This window comes from Palaemon carinicauda, chromosome 42 (genome assembly GCF_036898095.1).
Source record: "Palaemon carinicauda isolate YSFRI2023 chromosome 42, ASM3689809v2, whole genome shotgun sequence".
In the NCBI taxonomy this organism is placed as follows: Eukaryota; Metazoa; Arthropoda; class Malacostraca; order Decapoda; family Palaemonidae; genus Palaemon; species Palaemon carinicauda.
The window spans coordinates 36,677,008-36,696,243 of record NC_090766.1 but is presented as its reverse complement, the minus strand read 5'-3'; the positions used below and the strand labels follow the sequence as shown (position 1 = coordinate 36,696,243).

The following is a 19,236-nucleotide window of genomic DNA, read 5'->3' as shown; positions in this document are numbered from 1 at the left end:
TCTGCCGGACTTCGGGTCGAGACCCGCTCAATCTCAAGCTCGATAGTTTCTTGTGTCTGCAACCTCGCCATCCTTGTGAACAAAGGAGGGGAGTGTGTTTGGGGTAGCCTATAGGTAGCCTGGCCATTCTTGGTCCTAGCTTGATGGAGAGGGGGCTTGGGCACTGATCATATTTATATATGGTAGTTTCTAGGGCATTGTCACTGTCCCTTGCCTCTGCCATTCATGAGCGATCTTTAGACCTTTAAACATGACATGGGCTTTGGCCTAGAAAATGCTCTTTGTCTATGCAGATGATGCTACTCTCTTTGCCCAATTCCATTTCCTGAGTGTTGATCTGTGGCTTTTGAAACCCTAAAGATAGAGGTCTAGTTCGAATTAGTGTATGGGGAAAATTATTGGGCATAAAGTTAAACCCTAACAAAACTCAATGTATGATTGTAAGTAGGTCGTGGACAATGGCTTCTCAACATCCAGATCTCTGCATTGATAAAGTTTCTCTTAATTATTTACAACTCCTTAAACATTTTTAGGCTTGATTCTTGATTGCAAATTTACATTTGAATAACACATTCATACTGCGTCTTCGTCAATTGCTCAAAAGAATTTTCTTATTGAGAAAGTCTTTTTTTAAGGTTTTCGGTGATCAATCTATTCAGAAGTGTTTTAATTCTTTCATTCTATTTTGTTTCGAATAGGGTTCTCCTGTCTGGCGTTCAGCTGATGAATTCCATTTTAGTTTGTTGGACAGGATCTTACGGTCTATTAAATTTCTTATTCCTGATCTAGATATTAATCCGTCGTTGGGTTAGTTCGTTGTGCATGTTGCATTAGATTTTTCATAATTCTGACCATCCTTTACATTCAGATCTTCACAGACTGCACCGTCCTGTACCTAGTACTAGGTATGCGTATAATTAATTCTAAGAGTCTTACCTGCCATCTGTGACCAGAACGTGTAATGATCTTCCTAATTAGGCAGTTGAATCGGGGGAACTTCAGAAGTTCAAACTTGCATCGAATGTTTTTGTGTTGGACTGGCCCACATCAGTCTTTCTTTAGAGATTATGTATGTCAGATGTATTTTAACGTTTTTACTGATCATAAAGTATTTTATATTCATTAATCACCTCTTCTCGTGTAGTTTGTTTCCTTATTTCATTTCCTAACCACGCTATTTTTCTCTGTTTGAGCCCTTGGGCTTATAGCATCCTGCTTTCCAAAATAGGGTTGTAGCTCAACTACTACAACTATTATTATTATTATTATTATTATTATTATTATTATTATTACTACTACTACTAGCCAAGCTACACCCCTAGTTGGAAAAGTAAGATGCTATAAGCCCAAGGGCTGCAACAGGGAAAAATAGCACAGTGAGGAAAGGAAACAAGGAAATATATAAATGATGAGAACAAATTAACAGTAAATCACTCTAAAAACAGTAACAGCAACCACTACTACTACTACTACTACTACTACTAGTGATTTTAAAGCTAATCCTTTACGAGCTGCAGAATCCAAAGAATTCTTATCTGGCAAAAATAAAGCAAGATGATCACATTTCTTTTATTAACAATTCCTTTGAAATTACAAGGTCTTTAGATGGAGAAATGAAAACCGCCATAATACTTTGAAACAAATATTCCGGAAAAACTACGATGGTAAAACTTACATTTCAAAGATTACTGCTTTGCTATCAATTAATTAGTTCATCCTTTTTTATGCAAATTCTGATCTCGAAGTTGGAAGGAGGTTATGTTTTACTCCCTGTTTGTGTTTGTATGTGTGTGTGTGTATGTTTGTGAACAACTACCTGGCCACAATTTTAGTCGTAGAGCAATGAAACTTGCAGGGATTAAATATTATGTCAAAAGCTGGAAATGATTAAATTTTGGAAGGTCGAATTCAAAGGTGAAGGTCACGGTCAAGCAAAATGTCCAAATCACGTAATCAGCCATAAGTTGTTTAGACATCGTTATCAAAGAGACTTCAAACTTGGTTTTATATTTGAGTGTGTGAAAATCCACGCCAATTAATACATGTTAAGGTCAATGGTCAAGGTCGAGCAAAAGATCGAGAAATAAGCTGCCGCGGCGTAGGTCTGCGCTCTGAGTGACCCTCTATTTTGAATCATGTTTTTGTGCTCTGAATGTCTGTAAACAATGCGTATCACAACCCAAAATTTCGAATGAGCTGTATTAAACTGTAATCGTTCTATACACAATTTTAATAAAGTTTGAAGATAGGTCTTCTTATCCCGGAATAAGATTAGAGGGTCAGTTCTATCCAGGTTGTTAGTTTATTGATATTTTATGCCAATCAATATTAGTTGATGACTTGGTGCAAAATTTTTCGATTTCCTGTGTTTTTGAAAATTTAACGATATACATTAGGTGTTTTTTTACTTATTCTTTTCCTTTTAAAATATTCGTTGTTATATGAGATTTTCGTTGCATTATGAAATATTCATTGTTATATGAAATATTCGTTGTTATATAAAGTATTCATTGCTATATAAAATACTCGTTGCTATATGAAATATTCGTTGTTATATAAGATATTCGTTTCTATATAATATATACGTTGTTATATTAAATATTCGTTGTGATTATACAATTTTCGATTTCGCCGAGTATCCTGTTGTTGAAATTTTGATTATCGGTATATACAATAGGAATTTTTTTTTGACTTAACTATTGCTAAACAGTAATTTTTCCCCTCAATGAATGAAAAATAAAACATTAAAGACAAAAGGATAGTAAATTAGCTCTCGGTACATGAACTTTAATTACTCTCATCTTTTACATTCCAGTATTCAAATTACTCTTGAGAATGGACTGCGACTCTTCATTGTTCACGAGCCATTACGGCGAACTCAGGAGGAGAAAGAAGCGTCCTTTCAGGATCCATCAGAACAAAGTCCAAAATGAGAGCGACCCAATTTGCAGAACGCGTAACAGTGCATTGCCCATGGGGTCATCCTCCAAGGTGTCATCCTTCAAGGGCTCACCCTCCAAGGGATCACTCTCCAATGGGTCACCCTCCACGAGGTCACCCTTCAAGTGTTCACCCTCCAAAGGTTCACCCTTAAATGGGTTACCACCTCCAGTTTGTGAAACTGGAGCCACGCTACTGGACGAGGAGGGATTCCCCCTCTGGAAACTGGACGACTCTCTCACCGACGAGGAGGGCTATCCAGCCCTGAGCCTACAGTCCTCCATCTCGCAGGGGAGGCCGACGGCTCTTTCCGAAGCTGGATGGGACGGAGAGGGTTTTCCGACGGCGACAGAGCACTCCCTAACGATCCCGTGGCGTCCCAGGTCATCGTATCGGGAGCTTTCCTCCTACTCGTATCCGTGCGATCGCCATGTTGATCTGGAATCGGGTGAAAGGACCGTTAGAAAGGTGTCTCCAGTGAGGAGATTACAGAACAGTGCGCTTGGAAGTGTTCCAGAGTTTTACAGTGGGGCTAATGGGGCAGGGACCAGGAGAGGTGCTAATATTGGTACTGTTGATCTGGTGAGCAGTTTCAGCAAGTTGCTAAATAATAATTACAAACCTTGGTTCGGTGAAATGGATGTTCGTATGTCCAGGAGAGATCCTGATGGTGATGCTTTGGGAAATACTTGATCACTCAGTACCGTAGGAAAGTAATGTTTTAAATCACAGTAAGAGAGTTCAAAGTTACCGTTGATGATTTCTGCTCAAAGGAAATATAGAACGGCAAGAATCCAGTGACATTTAAAATCTTAGTGACATATTACCCTTGAAGAAGCTGAGTTTAAATAGAAAGGGTTAACCACGGAGAGACTTCTTGTACTCAAAGTGACATGGTGTAAATAAGTTTAATGGCGTTATTGGTGTGTTTGTTTACAGGCTACCAACGCATGAAGCTCCAGGTCCGCCTTAGTTGCCGATCTAACACCATCATAATCATCATTACTTTTTTACGATGTCTTCTATGAAAGAGAATATCCTAAGAAAGAAAATGATGATTTTAAGAAAAACGTTCTAGAAACTATTTGGCATTCATGTAAATGTTTATACATGATTACACATTTTCATTCAACTTGTGAAATGAATCTGCTTATGGAAAAGCCTCTAATGATGATTAATATAAGGATGTTGGTTTTGTCTACTAGTTTCATAGATTTTGTGTTTATGGCATGCAGCTTCACTAATGGGGAATTTCAATTTTCCCCAAGATGCAACCTGGTAAGTTGCCTGTAGAGATTGTGTGATAATAAGCAATGGACATCGAAAGACTAATAGTAGGTGTTCCTATGGATCTGAACTATTTTTGACACAGGTAATATGTACATTCAATTAATCTTCTACACTGTTAAAAATTTGCCGTAAAAAATAGTAAAAATCCTGGAATGAATGTTGCCAGGTATTAACGTTTTAAAAACGGATATATTGACGTATAGGAGAAATATTACGCTCACCAACCTGCAAAATACAATAACAAAGTATGGTAAAATTACGGTCGCCAGGAATTTACTGAAATACGACTGAGAACAGTATATTTTTTTACAGAGAATTTCCGATTATAATTTTTTTTTGTTAACAGTATACATGAATATATTGTATTGTTCCTAAATAAACTTATTAAGCATCAATGATTAGATTATGTAGTCCATTTATTCTGTGATTTGTTCAAGTTTTACCTAAATAAAAACATAGACCACACTCACACTCATACATGTACAGTAGATATTTTAGACTGGTCCAGTACTTAAAATACTGATTTCTTGGACCGTGTTCGATCCCGTAAGCGGGCTTGAGATATTTTTATATGCATGTACAAAGCCGTTACACTGTATGTATACATATATATGCTTGTATTTATTGTTTATATGTATAAGTAAATGAGTATCAATGTAAACTGGGGTTTAAGAAAACATCCTCCCTGCTAAAGACTTAATGAGAAGACAGAAGGTTAAACCCCCCTCTCATGCAGGTAAAAGAGGGCTGTGGCAACACACACACGCACACACACATTACATATATATATATATATATATATATATATATATATATATATATATATATATATATATACATATATATATATATATACATATATATATATATATATTATATATATATATTATATATATATATATATATATATATATATATATATATATATATATATATATATATATATATATATATATATATATATATATATATATATATATATATATATATATATATATATATATATATATATATATATATATATACACACCTCCCTTTTTGTGGAAGATTGTGGTTTCCGAGTGTAACTCTCTGCTTACCCCTTTCACTAAGGGAGGACTACTTCCTCTCCTCCTACGTAAGGGACGGGGGAGACCAAGTAGTCATACATCTGGCAGTACTGCTGAGCGTGACCTAATCTAACCAACTTCTTACGTGATGGAATTTAGGGATGGAGTAACTACAGTACAGTATAAGAATTAACTGTAAGCACCTGATGTTTGATGGTTTAAAGGCCGCTCATGAATGGCAGAGGCAAGGGACAGTGACATTCCCCTATTGAGCAGGACAATGCCCTAGAGACTGACCATATGTATACATATGACCAGCGCCCAAGCCCCTCACCAACCAAGGAGGGCCAGGCAATTGCTGCTGATGACTCGGCAGATAGTCCTATAGATTCCTCCAACCCGCCCCCATCTTTAGCTCACAAGGATGGTGAGATTCAGCGATTAAAAAAACTAATGAGTTTGAGTGGGACTCTAACCCTAGTCCGGCATAAACCCAGGCAGGGATGTTACCACATAGGCCACCACAAGCTTGAGCAGGACTCGAACCACAGTCCGGCATAGTGCCAGCTAGGGACCTTTTCAATAGTCTACCACGACCTTAAGAAATAACTATGACATAATCTCTTTATAGAAAACCTTAACCGATTAAGATTCCCCATTATCGAGCATGAGGGGGACTCGAACCCCAGTCCGGCATAACGCCGGACAGGAACATTTTCAATAGGCTACCACAACCATAAAAAATAACTATGACATAATCTTTATATAGAAAACCTTAACCGAACAAGATTCCCTACTTTTTATCAATAGCCAAACAAAATTCAGTAACTTTCGGGCCCTTCAAAACGACATCTTTTTAAACCCCTTTCACGTGAGGTAATCAAATAGAATAATCTTCTATAGCTGATGTGAAACTATATGAATAATGTATGGCATCGGCGAAGGATCCATTGACCTGAATCTGAAATGACCCTTTCTCCTGTGGCCTATCATATTGGACAAGATATTGAAGGGTGGTCAATTTTGCCCGTTTGAGGAGGCTGCTGCTTTGTCGCCTTTACTGTTCTGGTTTTATCTTGTAGCGGGCTACTTTCAACGCTGGGAGTAGCTGCGTTTATATGTCATGATATATATGTGTAATATATATATATATATATGTGTGTGTGTGTGTGTGTGTGTGTATACTGTATACATACTTATATAAGTTTGTATATATATACATACATATATATATATATATATATATATATATATATATATATATATATATGTACATGTGTGTATGTTGTATTCATGTATATATATATATATATTATATATATATATATATATATATATATATATATATATATATATATATATATATACACGTATATGTATATTTGAAAGAATGTTCAGGGAATACAACGTAATGAATTCCTTCCCTGTAAGTGTCAGAGAACTACCGTCTATTTTCATCATTGCATTTTTAATCACGAGTAATAGTTAAAAGAGTTCCCAGGATCGTTAATACTTTTTATTTCACTCGCAGCGTCTAATTTCTGCCACAGAGTCAGACTTATCATTTGGTAAATGAGAAATGACGGGCATGTTATCTTACAGACACTCTCACTCTTTATCTTGTTTACTATCGCAGTAACTATGTTATCTCTGTAAGGTTTTCCCGGGTTTTCCTCCCCAGCCGGCATGAATACGTAGTTGAGTGGTATAGTGCTTGGTTTACGTTTGATAGGGCAACAGGTCGTTCACATTCTGCCATGCAGTGGTACCTCAGATGGGAGTACCTGCTTCTGCTGGGGTCAAGAAAAGGGTCTTTGACTGTAATTACTTGCTTAGAATATCACCTCTTACAATGTTGATAGAGTTGTGTGTGGGGATACCTTAACGTGGTGAAAGGATTTGCTCATATCCATGATCAGCAAAGCTGTACTAGTCAGGGTCATTCATACTAGGTTGGTTTGCTGTGAACGATCAGACGAAAATCTTCCATGATTAATCCGCACTGGCTAGTGTGCTGATGAAAACTGGCCAGAACCCAGACATGAGTTGCCCCCTCTGAGGCCTTTGTACTGCAGTGGACTAGAAACGGCTACATTTATTGTGGTTGTTGTTGTTTTTGTTGTATATATATATATATATATATATATATATATATATATATATATATATATATATATATTTATACATATATACATATATATATATTTATATATATATAAATATACATATATATTTATACATATATACATATATATATATTTATATATATATAAATATACATATATATATATATGTATATATGTATATATATATATACATATATATATATATATATATATATATATATATATATATATATATATATATATATATATATATATATATATATATATATGTATGTATGTATTTTCTATGCCTATTGTTCCTCTTTTGAGGCCCTTTGCGTCACTAGGCGTAGGAGGAGATGATGATGATGATGATGATGATGATTGTTCCCCCTCGCAACAGTTACCAGAAGGGCATAGCTTTCCAGTTTCTTAGTAAATATATACGGATGAGGTTGCCAGAATTTGATAGAAAGGAAATGTGGAAGGCTTTACATAGAATGTTTGGAGAAACTGAGTTTTTATGATTGAAATTAATCGTGTGTTAGAAAATGTAGGTTGGGGGCTGGGTGGTTTGAGGTTAAAGTGTATGCGAGACAAGCCTGTGTATTATATTCATGTTTGTTCAACATCTTTAATGTTTAGAGTGATGGGAGAGGCAAAAGAACAAACATCAGATGTAATTCTGAAGTTTTGGATTGAGAAAATGCTTTAAGAATATGATGTACAATGGTTGATGTTAGCAGATGATACTACTTTTGATTGGAGACAGTAAAGAGGAACAGCAGAAGCTGGTAAAAGAAATTTCAGATGATACTACTCTGATTGGAGACGGTGAAGAAGAACAGCAGAAGCTTGTAAGAAAGTTTGCAGATGATACAATTCTGATTGGAGACATCAAAGAGAAACAACAGAAGCTGGTAAAAGAAATTGCAGATGATACTTTTCTGATTGGATACAGTGGAGGAACAGCAGAAGCTTGTAAGAGAGTTTGCAGGTGATACTACACTGATTGGAGACAGTGAAGAGAAAAAGAAACTTTTAAGAGAGTTTTCAGATAATATTACTTTGATTAGAGACAGTAAAGAGAAACAACAGAAGCTGGTAAAAGAAATTATAGATGATACTTCTCTTATTGAAGACTGAAGAGAAACAGCAGAAGATGGTAAAATAAATTGCAGATGATACTTCTTTGATTGGAGACAGTTAAGAGAAACAGCAGAAGCTTGTTAAAGAGTTTGCAGAGGATACTACTCTGATTGGAGACAGTGAAGAGAAAAAGAAACTTTTAAGAGAGTTTTCAGATAATATTACTTTGATTGGAGACAGTAAAGAGAAACAACAGAAGCTGGTAAAAGAAATTGTAGATGATACTTCTCTTATTGAAGACTGAAGAGAAACAGCAGAAGCTGGTAAAAGAAATTGTAGATGATACTTCTTTGATTGGAGACAGTTAAGAGAAACAGCAGAAGCTTGTTAAAGAGTTTGCAGAGGATACTACTCTGATTGGAGACAGTGAAGAGAGAAAGAAACTTTTAAGAGAGTTTTCAGATAATATTACTTTGATTGGAGACAGTAAAGAGAAACAACAGAAGCTGGTAAAAGAAATTGTAGATGATACTTCTTTGATTGGAGACAGTTAAGAGAAACAGCAGAAGCTTGTTAAAGAGTTTGCAGAGGATACTACTCTGATTGGAGACAGTGAAGAGAAAAAGAAACTTTTAAGAGAGTTTTCAGATAATATTACTTTGATTGGAGACAGTAAAGAGAAACCACAGAAGCTGGTAAAAGAAATTGTAGATGATACTTCTTTGATTGGAGACAGTTAAGAGAAACAGCAGAAACTTGTTAAAGAGTTTGCAGAGGATACTACTCTGATTGGAGACAGTGAAGAGAAAAAGAAACTTTTAAGAGAGTTTTCAGATAATATTACTTTGATTGGAGACAGTAAAGAGAAACAACAGAAGCTGGTAAAAGAAATTGTAGATGATACTTCTCTTATTGAAGACTGAAGAGAAACAGCAGAAGCTGGTAAAAGAAATTGTAGATGATACTTCTTTGATTGGAGACAGTTAAGAGAAACAGCAGAAGCTTGTTAAAGAGTTTGCAGAGGATACTACTCTGATTGGAGACAGTGAAGAGAGAAAGAAACTTTTAAGAGAGTTTTCAGATAATATTACTTTGATTGGAGACAGTAAAGAGAAACAACAGAAGCTGGTAAAAGAAATTTTAGATGATACTTCTTTGATTGGAGACAGTTAAGAGAAACAGCAGAAGCTTGTTAAAGAGTTTGCAGAGGATACTACTCTGATTGGAGACAGTGAAGAGAAAAAGAAACTTTTAAGAGAGTTTTCAGATAATATTACTTTGATTGGAGACAGTAAAGAGAAACAACAGAAGCTGGTAAAAGAAATTGTAGATGATACTTCTTTGATTGGAGACAGTTAAGAGAAACAGCAGAAGCTTGTTAAAGAGTTTGCAGAGGATACTACTCTGATTGGAGACAGTGAAGAGAGAAAGAAACTTTTAAGAGAGTTTTCAGATAATATTACTTTGATTGGAGACAGTAAAGAGAAACAACAGAAGCTGGTAAAAGAAATTTTAGATGATACTTCTTTGATTGGAGACAGTTAAGAGAAACAGCAGAAGCTTGTTAAAGAGTTTGCAGAGGATACTACTCTGATTGGAGACAGTGAAGAGAAAAAGAAACTTTTAAGAGAGTTTTCAGATAATATTACTTTGATTGGAGACAGTAAAGAGAAACAACAGAAGCTGGTAAAAGAAATTGTAGATGATACTTCTTTGATTGGAGACAGTTAAGAGAAACAGCAGAAGCTTGTTAAAGAGTTTGCAGAGGATACTACTCTGATTGGAGACAGTGAAGAGAAAAAGAAACTTTTAAGAGAGTTATCAGATAATATTACTTTGATTGGAGACAGTAAAGAGAAACAACAGAAGCTGGTAAAAGAAATTGTAGATGATACTTCTTTGATTGGAGACAGTTAAGAGAAACAGCAGAAGCTTGTTAAAGAGTTTGCAGAGGATACTACTCTGATTGGAGACAGTGAAGAGAAAAAGAAACTTTTAAGAGAGTTTTCAGATAATATTACTTTGATTGGAGACAGTAAAGAGAAACAACAGAAGCTGGTAAAAGAAATTTTAGATGATACTTCTTTGATTGGAGACAGTTAAGAGAAACAGCAGAAGCTTGTTAAAGAGTTTGCAGAGGATACTACTCTGATTGGAGACAGTGAAGAGAAAAAGAAACTTTTAAGAGAGTTTTCAGATAATATTACTTTGATTGGAGACAGTAAAGAGAAACAACAGAAGCTGGTAAAAGAAATTGTAGATGATACTTCTTTGATTGGAGACAGTTAAGAGAAACAGCAGAAGCTTGTTAAAGAGTTTGCAGGTGATACTACACTGATTGGAGACAGTGAAGAGAAAAAGAAACTTTTAAGAGAGTTTTCAGATAATATTACTTTGATTGGAGACAGTAAAGAGAAACAACAGAAGCTGGTAAAAGAAATTGTAGATGATACTTCTCTTATTGAAGACTGAAGAGAAACAGCAGAAGCTGGTAAAAGAAATTGTAGATGATACTTCTTTGATTGGAGACAGTTAAGAGAAACAGCAGAAGCTTGTTAAAGAGTTTGCAGAGGATACTACTCTGATTGGAGACAGTGAAGAGAGAAAGAAACTTTTAAGAGAGTTTTCAGATAATATTACTTTGATTGGAGACAGTAAAGAGAAACAACAGAAGCTGGTAAAAGAAATTTTAGATGATACTTCTTTGATTGGAGACAGTTAAGAGAAACAGCAGAAGCTTGTTAAAGAGTTTGCAGAGGATACTACTCTGATTGGAGACAGTGAAGAGAAAAAGAAACTTTTAAGAGAGTTTTCAGATAATATTACTTTGATTGGAGACAGTAAAGAGAAACAACAGAAGCTGGTAAAAGAAATTTTAGATGATACTTCTTTGATTGGAGACAGTTAAGAGAAACAGCAGAAGCTTGTTAAAGAGTTTGGCGAGGATACTACTCTGATTGGAGACAGTGAAGAGAAAAAGAAACTTTTAAGAGAGTTTTCAGATAATATTACTTTGATTGGAGACAGTAAAGAGAAACAACAGAAGCTGGTAAAAGAAATTGTAGATGATACTTCTTTGATTGGAGACAGTTAAGAGAAACAGCAGAAGCTTGTTAAAGAGTTTGCAGGTGATACTACACTGATTGGAGACAGTGAAGAGAAAAAGAAACTTTTAAGAGAGTTTTCAGATAATATTACTTTATTTGGAGACAGTAAAGAGAAACAACAGAAGCTGGTAAAAGAAATTGTAGATGATACTTCTCTTATTGAAGACTGAAGAGAAACAGCAGAAGCTGGTAAAAGAAATTGTAGATGATACTTCTTTGATTGGAGACAGTTAAGAGAAACAGCAGAAGCTTGTTAAAGAGTTTGCAGAGGATACTACTCTGATTGGAGACAGTGAAGAGAGAAAGAAACTTTTAAGAGAGTTTTCAGATAATATTACTTTGATTGGAGACAGTAAAGAGAAACAACAGAAGCTGGTAAAAGAAATTGTAGATGATACTTCTTTGATTGGAGACAGTTAAGAGAAACAGCAGAAGCTTGTTAAAGAGTTTGCAGAGGATACTACTCTGATTGGAGACAGTGAAGAGAAAAAGAAACTTTTAAGAGAGTTTTCAGATAATATTACTTTGATTGGAGACAGTAAAGAGAAACAACAGAAGCTGGTAAAAGAAATTTTAGATGATACTTCTTTGATTGGAGACAGTTAAGAGAAACAGCAGAAGCTTGTTAAAGATTTTGCAGAGGATACTACTCTGATTGGAGACAGTGAAGAGAGAAAGAAACTTTTAAGAGAGTTTTCAGATAATATTACTTTGATTGGAGACAGTAAAGAGAAACAACAGAAGCTGGTAAAAGAAATTGTAGATGATACTTCTTTGATTGGAGACAGTTAAGAGAAACAGCAGAAGCTTGTTAAAGAGTTTGCAGAGGATACTACTCTGATTGGAGACAGTGAAGAGAAAAAGAAACTTTTAAGAGAGTTTTCAGATAATATTACTTTGATTGGAGACAGTAAAGAGAAACAACAGAAGCTGGTAAAAGAAATTGTAGATGATACTTCTTTGATTGGAGACAGTTAAGAGAAACAGCAGAAGCTTGTTAAAGAGTTTGCAGAGGATACTACTCTGATTGGAGACAGTGAAGAGAAAAAGAAACTTTTAAGAGAGTTATCAGATAATATTACTTTGATTGGAGACAGTAAAGAGAAACAACAGAAGCTGGTAAAAGAAATTGTAGATGATACTTCTTTGATTGGAGACAGTTAAGAGAAACAGCAGAAGCTTGTTAAAGAGTTTGCAGAGGATACTACTCTGATTGGAGACAGTGAAGAGAAAAAGAAACTTTTAAGAGAGTTTTCAGATAATATTACTTTGATTGGAGACAGTAAAGAGAAACAACAGAAGCTGGTAAAAGAAATTTTAGATGATACTTCTTTGATTGGAGACAGTTAAGAGAAACAGCAGAAGCTTGTTAAAGAGTTTGCAGAGGATACTACTCTGATTGGAGACAGTGAAGAGAAAAAGAAACTTTTAAGAGAGTTTTCAGATAATATTACTTTGATTGGAGACAGTAAAGAGAAACAACAGAAGCTGGTAAAAGAAATTGTAGATGATACTTCTTTGATTGGAGACAGTTAAGAGAAACAGCAGAAGCTTGTTAAAGAGTTTGCAGGTGATACTACACTGATTGGAGACAGTGAAGAGAAAAAGAAACTTTTAAGAGAGTTTTCAGATAATATTACTTTGATTGGAGACAGTAAAGAGAAACAACAGAAGCTGGTAAAAGAAATTGTAGATGATACTTCTCTTATTGAAGACTGAAGAGAAACAGCAGAAGCTGGTAAAAGAAATTGTAGATGATACTTCTTTGATTGGAGACAGTTAAGAGAAACAGCAGAAGCTTGTTAAAGAGTTTGCAGAGGATACTACTCTGATTGGAGACAGTGAAGAGAGAAAGAAACTTTTAAGAGAGTTTTCAGATAATATTACTTTGATTGGAGACAGTAAAGAGAAACAACAGAAGCTGGTAAAAGAAATTTTAGATGATACTTCTTTGATTGGAGACAGTTAAGAGAAACAGCAGAAGCTTGTTAAAGAGTTTGCAGAGGATACTACTCTGATTGGAGACAGTGAAGAGAAAAAGAAACTTTTAAGAGAGTTTTCAGATAATATTACTTTGATTGGAGACAGTAAAGAGAAACAACAGAAGCTGGTAAAAGAAATTTTAGATGATACTTCTTTGATTGGAGACAGTTAAGAGAAACAGCAGAAGCTTGTTAAAGAGTTTGCAGAGGATACTACTCTGATTGGAGACAGTGAAGAGAAAAAGAAACTTTTAAGAGAGTTTTCAGATAATATTACTTTGATTGGAGACAGTAAAGAGAAACAACAGAAGCTGGTAAAAGAAATTGTAGATGATACTTCTTTGATTGGAGACAGTTAAGAGAAACAGCAGAAGCTTGTTAAAGAGTTTGCAGGTGATACTACACTGATTGGAGACAGTGAAGAGAAAAAGAAACTTTTAAGAGAGTTTTCAGATAATATTACTTTATTTGGAGACAGTAAAGAGAAACAACAGAAGCTGGTAAAAGAAATTGTAGATGATACTTCTCTTATTGAAGACTGAAGAGAAACAGCAGAAGCTGGTAAAAGAAATTGTAGATGATACTTCTTTGATTGGAGACAGTTAAGAGAAACAGCAGAAGCTTGTTAAAGAGTTTGCAGAGGATACTACTCTGATTGGAGACAGTGAAGAGAGAAAGAAACTTTTAAGAGAGTTTTCAGATAATATTACTTTGATTGGAGACAGTAAAGAGAAACAACAGAAGCTGGTAAAAGAAATTGTAGATGATACTTCTTTGATTGGAGACAGTTAAGAGAAACAGCAGAAGCTTGTTAAAGAGTTTGCAGAGGATACTACTCTGATTGGAGACAGTGAAGAGAAAAAGAAACTTTTAAGAGAGTTTTCAGATAATATTACTTTGATTGGAGACAGTAAAGAGAAACAACAGAAGCTGGTAAAAGAAATTTTAGATGATACTTCTTTGATTGGAGACAGTTAAGAGAAACAGCAGAAGCTTGTTAAAGATTTTGCAGAGGATACTACTCTGATTGGAGACAGTGAAGAGAGAAAGAAACTTTTAAGAGAGTTTTCAGATAATATTACTTTGATTGGAGACAGTAAAGAGAAACAACAGAAGCTGGTAAAAGAAATTGTAGATGATACTTCTTTGATTGGAGACAGTTAAGAGAAACAGCAGAAGCTTGTTAAAGAGTTTGCAGAGGATACTACTCTGATTGGAGACAGTGAAGAGAAAAAGAAACTTTTAAGAGAGTTATCAGATAATATTACTTTGATTGGAGACAGTAAAGAGAAACAACAGAAGCTGGTAAAAGAAATTGTAGATGATACTTCTTTGATTGGAGACAGTTAAGAGAAACAGCAGAAGCTTGTTAAAGAGTTTGCAGAGGATACTACTCTGATTGGAGACAGTGAAGAGAAAAAGAAACTTTTAAGAGAGTTATCAGATAATATTACTTTGATTGGAGACAGTAAAGAGAAACAACAGAAGCTGGTAAAAGAAATTGTAGATGATACTTCTTTGATTGGAGACAGTTAAGAGAAACAGCAGAAGCTTGTTAAAGAGTTTGCAGAGGATACTACTCTGATTGGAGACAGTGACGAGAAAAAGAAACTTTTAAGAGAGTTATCAGATAATATTACTTTGATTGGAGACAGTAAAGAGAAACAACAGAAGCTGGTAAAAGAAATTGTAGATGATACTTCTTTGATTGGAGACAGTTAAGAGAAACAGCAGAAGCTTGTTAAAGAGTTTGCAGAGGATACTACTCTGATTGGAGACAGTGACGAGAAACAACAGAGGCTTGCAAGAGAATTTGAAAGTTTTCAAGAGGAAAAGTGAACGTAAAAATTATTAAAGAAATGAGGGTAGATTGAAACCAGGATGTTATAGTAAGGATTTTAGAAATATATTGGAGTGAGCACAACAGGCGACTTTATAATTAGAGATGACGCAAAACACCGAATAGAAGTAAGAAAGATAGAAGGATTAGTGACAAAGCTTTGTATGAGATTCTAGGAAATGTATGGAGTTAGTGGAACTATCCTTTATATAAGTGGATTATGAATATTGAATGTAAATGAATGGAAAGAGGTTGAGGCTTAAGCTTATTCAAATGAAAGAATGCTCAGTGATGAAATTCTCTCTCTCTCTCTCTCTCTCTCTCTCTCTCTCTCTCTCTCTCTCTCTCTCTCTCTCTCTCTCAGAATGGCAATCGTTGCAATGTCAGCAAAGTGGATTGGGTACATACATCGAGTGAGTGCTTGCTCTCTCTACACATGGGGAGATTGCATCCTTTCACGCAACGCTGTCTGCTTGATTCGCATAAATATGATGAAATGATGAAGGTGCTATTTATTAATTATTTTTTGCTGCAATATCAGATTTACTTAGTCTGTGCAGTGGTCAAATTAGGTTTGGTGCTTGACGCTTTGTGTTTTGTTATTGTTTGTGCCTGGTTAATTCATTCCATTGTTTTTGTTATTGTTTATACCAGGTTAATTCTTTCCATTGTTTTTGTTATTGTTTATACCTGGTTAATTAATTCCATTTTTTTGGTCATTGTTTATACCTGGTTTAAAGGTCACTCATAAATGAAAGGCAAAAGGGCAATGCCCAAAAACCTGACCATATATACATATGATAGGTTCCTAAGCCCCTCTCCATCGAGCTAAGACCAGGGAAGGCCAGACGTTGACTGCTGATGACTCAGCAATTTGGCCTATAGGCTCTCCTCCCCCCAGCCGTCCCTCACAAGGACGGTGAGGTTGCAGACACCATGAGAAACTATCGACCTTGAGCGGGGCTACATCTCCGGTCTAACAGATTGTGAGACAGGTTTGTTTCCAACACACACACACACACACACTCTCTCTCTCTCTCTCTCTCTCTCTCTCTCTCTCTCTCTCTCTCTCTCTCTCTCTCTCTCAAATGAAGAGGAGTCCAATAGCAAACTACAGAAGAGACAACTTCTGAAATACTTAGGGACCTTCGGTGAAAATCTCCCTAGATAATAATAAGGGAGTAAGGGACTTATTTTATACAAAGTTTGCAACAGGTATATAAATTTGCTTTAGTGAAAACTTTACCTTCAGACTAGCGAAGATCGACTTAATTCAGATCGATTAAATTTCAGTTTAGACTTCGTAAAATCCCAAGTCTTCCCCAATGTTTATTAAGTTCATCTAAGAATTCCTAATACCTAAAAGACCTATTTTGATAAGAATTACTACTATCAATTAGACCTCCTATTATCAATAAGAATTCCTGGTACCACGTTATCAGTAAGAGTTCATATTATCAATTGGACATCCTATTATCAGTGAAAATTCCCATTATCAATACTATCAATAAGAATTTCTATTACCAATAAGACCAAGTTATCAGTAGAGTTCATATCATCAATTGGATATCCTATTATCAATGAAAATTCTTATTATCAATACTATCAATAAGACCTATTATCAATAAGAATTTCTATTACCAATTGGACCAAGTTATCAGTAAGAGTTCATATCATCAATTGGGCATCCTGTTATCAATGAGAAATCCTATTATCAACACTATCAATAAGATATATTATCAAGAAGAATTCCTATTGCCAATAAGACCATGTTATCAGTAATAGTTCATATTATTAATTGGACATCTTGTTATCCATGAGAAATCCTATTATCAAAGAGAATTCGTATTATCAATGAGAATTTCTATTATCAATACTATCAATAAGACCTCTTATTATCAATAAGAATTCCTATTACCAATAAGACCTCATGTTATCAGTACGAGTTCATATTATCAATTGAACATCCTATTATCAATGACAATTCCTATTATCAATTGCTGTTGAAATTCGATAATAATTTATAAAATGTCAATGACCCAAAGAGGCTCCAAAGTACCTTCGCATTCAAAAAGAATTCATAAATAATGTTGAAAGTCAAGGGTTTTGAAAAGGATTTTCTTATCGTAGACATTTACGTCAATCTAATCTCCGATAACGTTACCAGTTCACGGTGATAAGCTTCAGTGGTAAAGAGTAAAGACACAACTCGTTGGATTTTGGCCGGGCTTCAGATTCTCACCAGTTTTCACTAGTTCAATCAGTGTACTTATTTTGCCTTGACGACTATGGGGGAGTTTTGACAGTTCAGCGCGTATCGTAAGAGTGCGTGTGCCACACACACACACACACACACACACACACACACACACACACACACACACACACACACACACACACACACATTGTTCTCTAGTTTTGGGTAGTGACCTAGCATCATGGTTTTCTTCTGTCTGAGATTAGAGTTCTCATGTCTGTTTCCTGATTTCCTTTCCTTACTGGGCTATTTTCCTTGTTTTTCAACTATGGTTGTACCTTAGCTACTACTACTACTACTAATAATAATAATGATAATAATAATGATAATGATGATGATGATGATGCAACAACAACAACAACAACAGACCCAGGGTGAAATTATTTTGATGATCGTTAAATTACTTTTGCCCGGGCAGGGATTCGATCCGTAGCGGGAAGTCGAAATAAAGGTAAACTGTTGATTTGACCATCTGGTCAGAAGTACTCAAAAAAGGAATTTCCCTCGGTGTCTTTAATCCCGAGGCAGAGTGACTTCGATATCAAAAGGTATTTGTGGTTTATTTGGGTAAATGAAAATCCCGAGTTTTAGTGGGGCTACCCTAACGTTAGGGTTTGCTTATCGCCATGATCAGCAAAACTCTACAAGTTAAGACCAATTATACTTGGTTGGTTTGCTGTGGGCGACCTGGCTAATGTCTCCCATAATCGCCAATCTGCAGTGGCCAGCGTGGTGATGAAAACTGGCCAAACCCCAAACATGATTGAAAAGGTCTAAGGTCTTTGTCTTTCAGTGGACAATAAACGGCTGCATTTGTTGTTGTTGTTGTTGTTGTTGTTTTTGTATGCATTGTATCTAAAAGGAAGGCAAAATAAAACCAATATATCAGCATTTTGAATTAAGTTATTTAGGTGATTACCAATCTTTTGGGAAATCTTATGGTATAAGATTTCATCAGTGCTAAAAATCATGAATATTAAATTAAATTATAGTCATGATTTTTATCCCTGATGATAGAATAGATGATTTTCCGAATGATTGATGATCTCCTAAATAACTATTAATTCAAAAGGCTGAATTTTCTGAGTTCGTTCGTCTTCTAAACCTGATGCTCTCTAGAAGCAAAAATCCTGTTCGTATGCGTATGATTAAATTTCTTAAAACTAGAAAAGCACTCTGAGAGTGCAGACCTCCGCCACAGCAGCTTATTTCTCGAGGTTAATGTTAATTCGGTCGGCATTTTGCTAGACCTTGACCTTTGACCTTTGACCTAGGACTTTCATAGTTGAATCACTTCCACTTCTCAACATAACAATTAATCCCTTTAAATTTCACTACTCTATAGGTAAATTTGTGGCAGGAAGCTGTTCACAGACAAACAGAGACCTTGATCTTGACCTTCGACCTTTGACTTAAGGCTTTCAAAATTGAATCGCTCCCACGTCTCAACATCAAAATTAACCCCTTTTAGATTTCACTACTCTACGATTAAATTTGTGGCCATGAAGTTTTTCAAAAACAAACAGACCCTTGCTCGACCTTGTCCTTGATCTTTGACCTTTGACCTAGGACTTTCA

The 19,236-nt window shown here is 35.3% G+C and overlaps 1 protein-coding gene across 1 annotated transcript in view; it reads left to right on the top strand.

Annotated features, from left to right (window-relative positions):
- The window catches only part of LOC137633185 (uncharacterized), a 119,266-nt gene extending 114,641 nt beyond the window's left edge, over positions 1–4,625 (top strand). The window contains exon 2 of the mRNA XM_068365342.1: positions 2,816–4,625. Within this exon, the coding sequence (XP_068221443.1) occupies positions 2,836–3,633 (798 nt within the window). The 5' untranslated portion in view covers positions 2,816–2,835 and the 3' untranslated portion in view covers positions 3,634–4,625. The remainder of the gene's footprint in view (positions 1–2,815) is intronic.
- Positions 4,626–19,236: the final 14,611 nt, after the last annotated feature.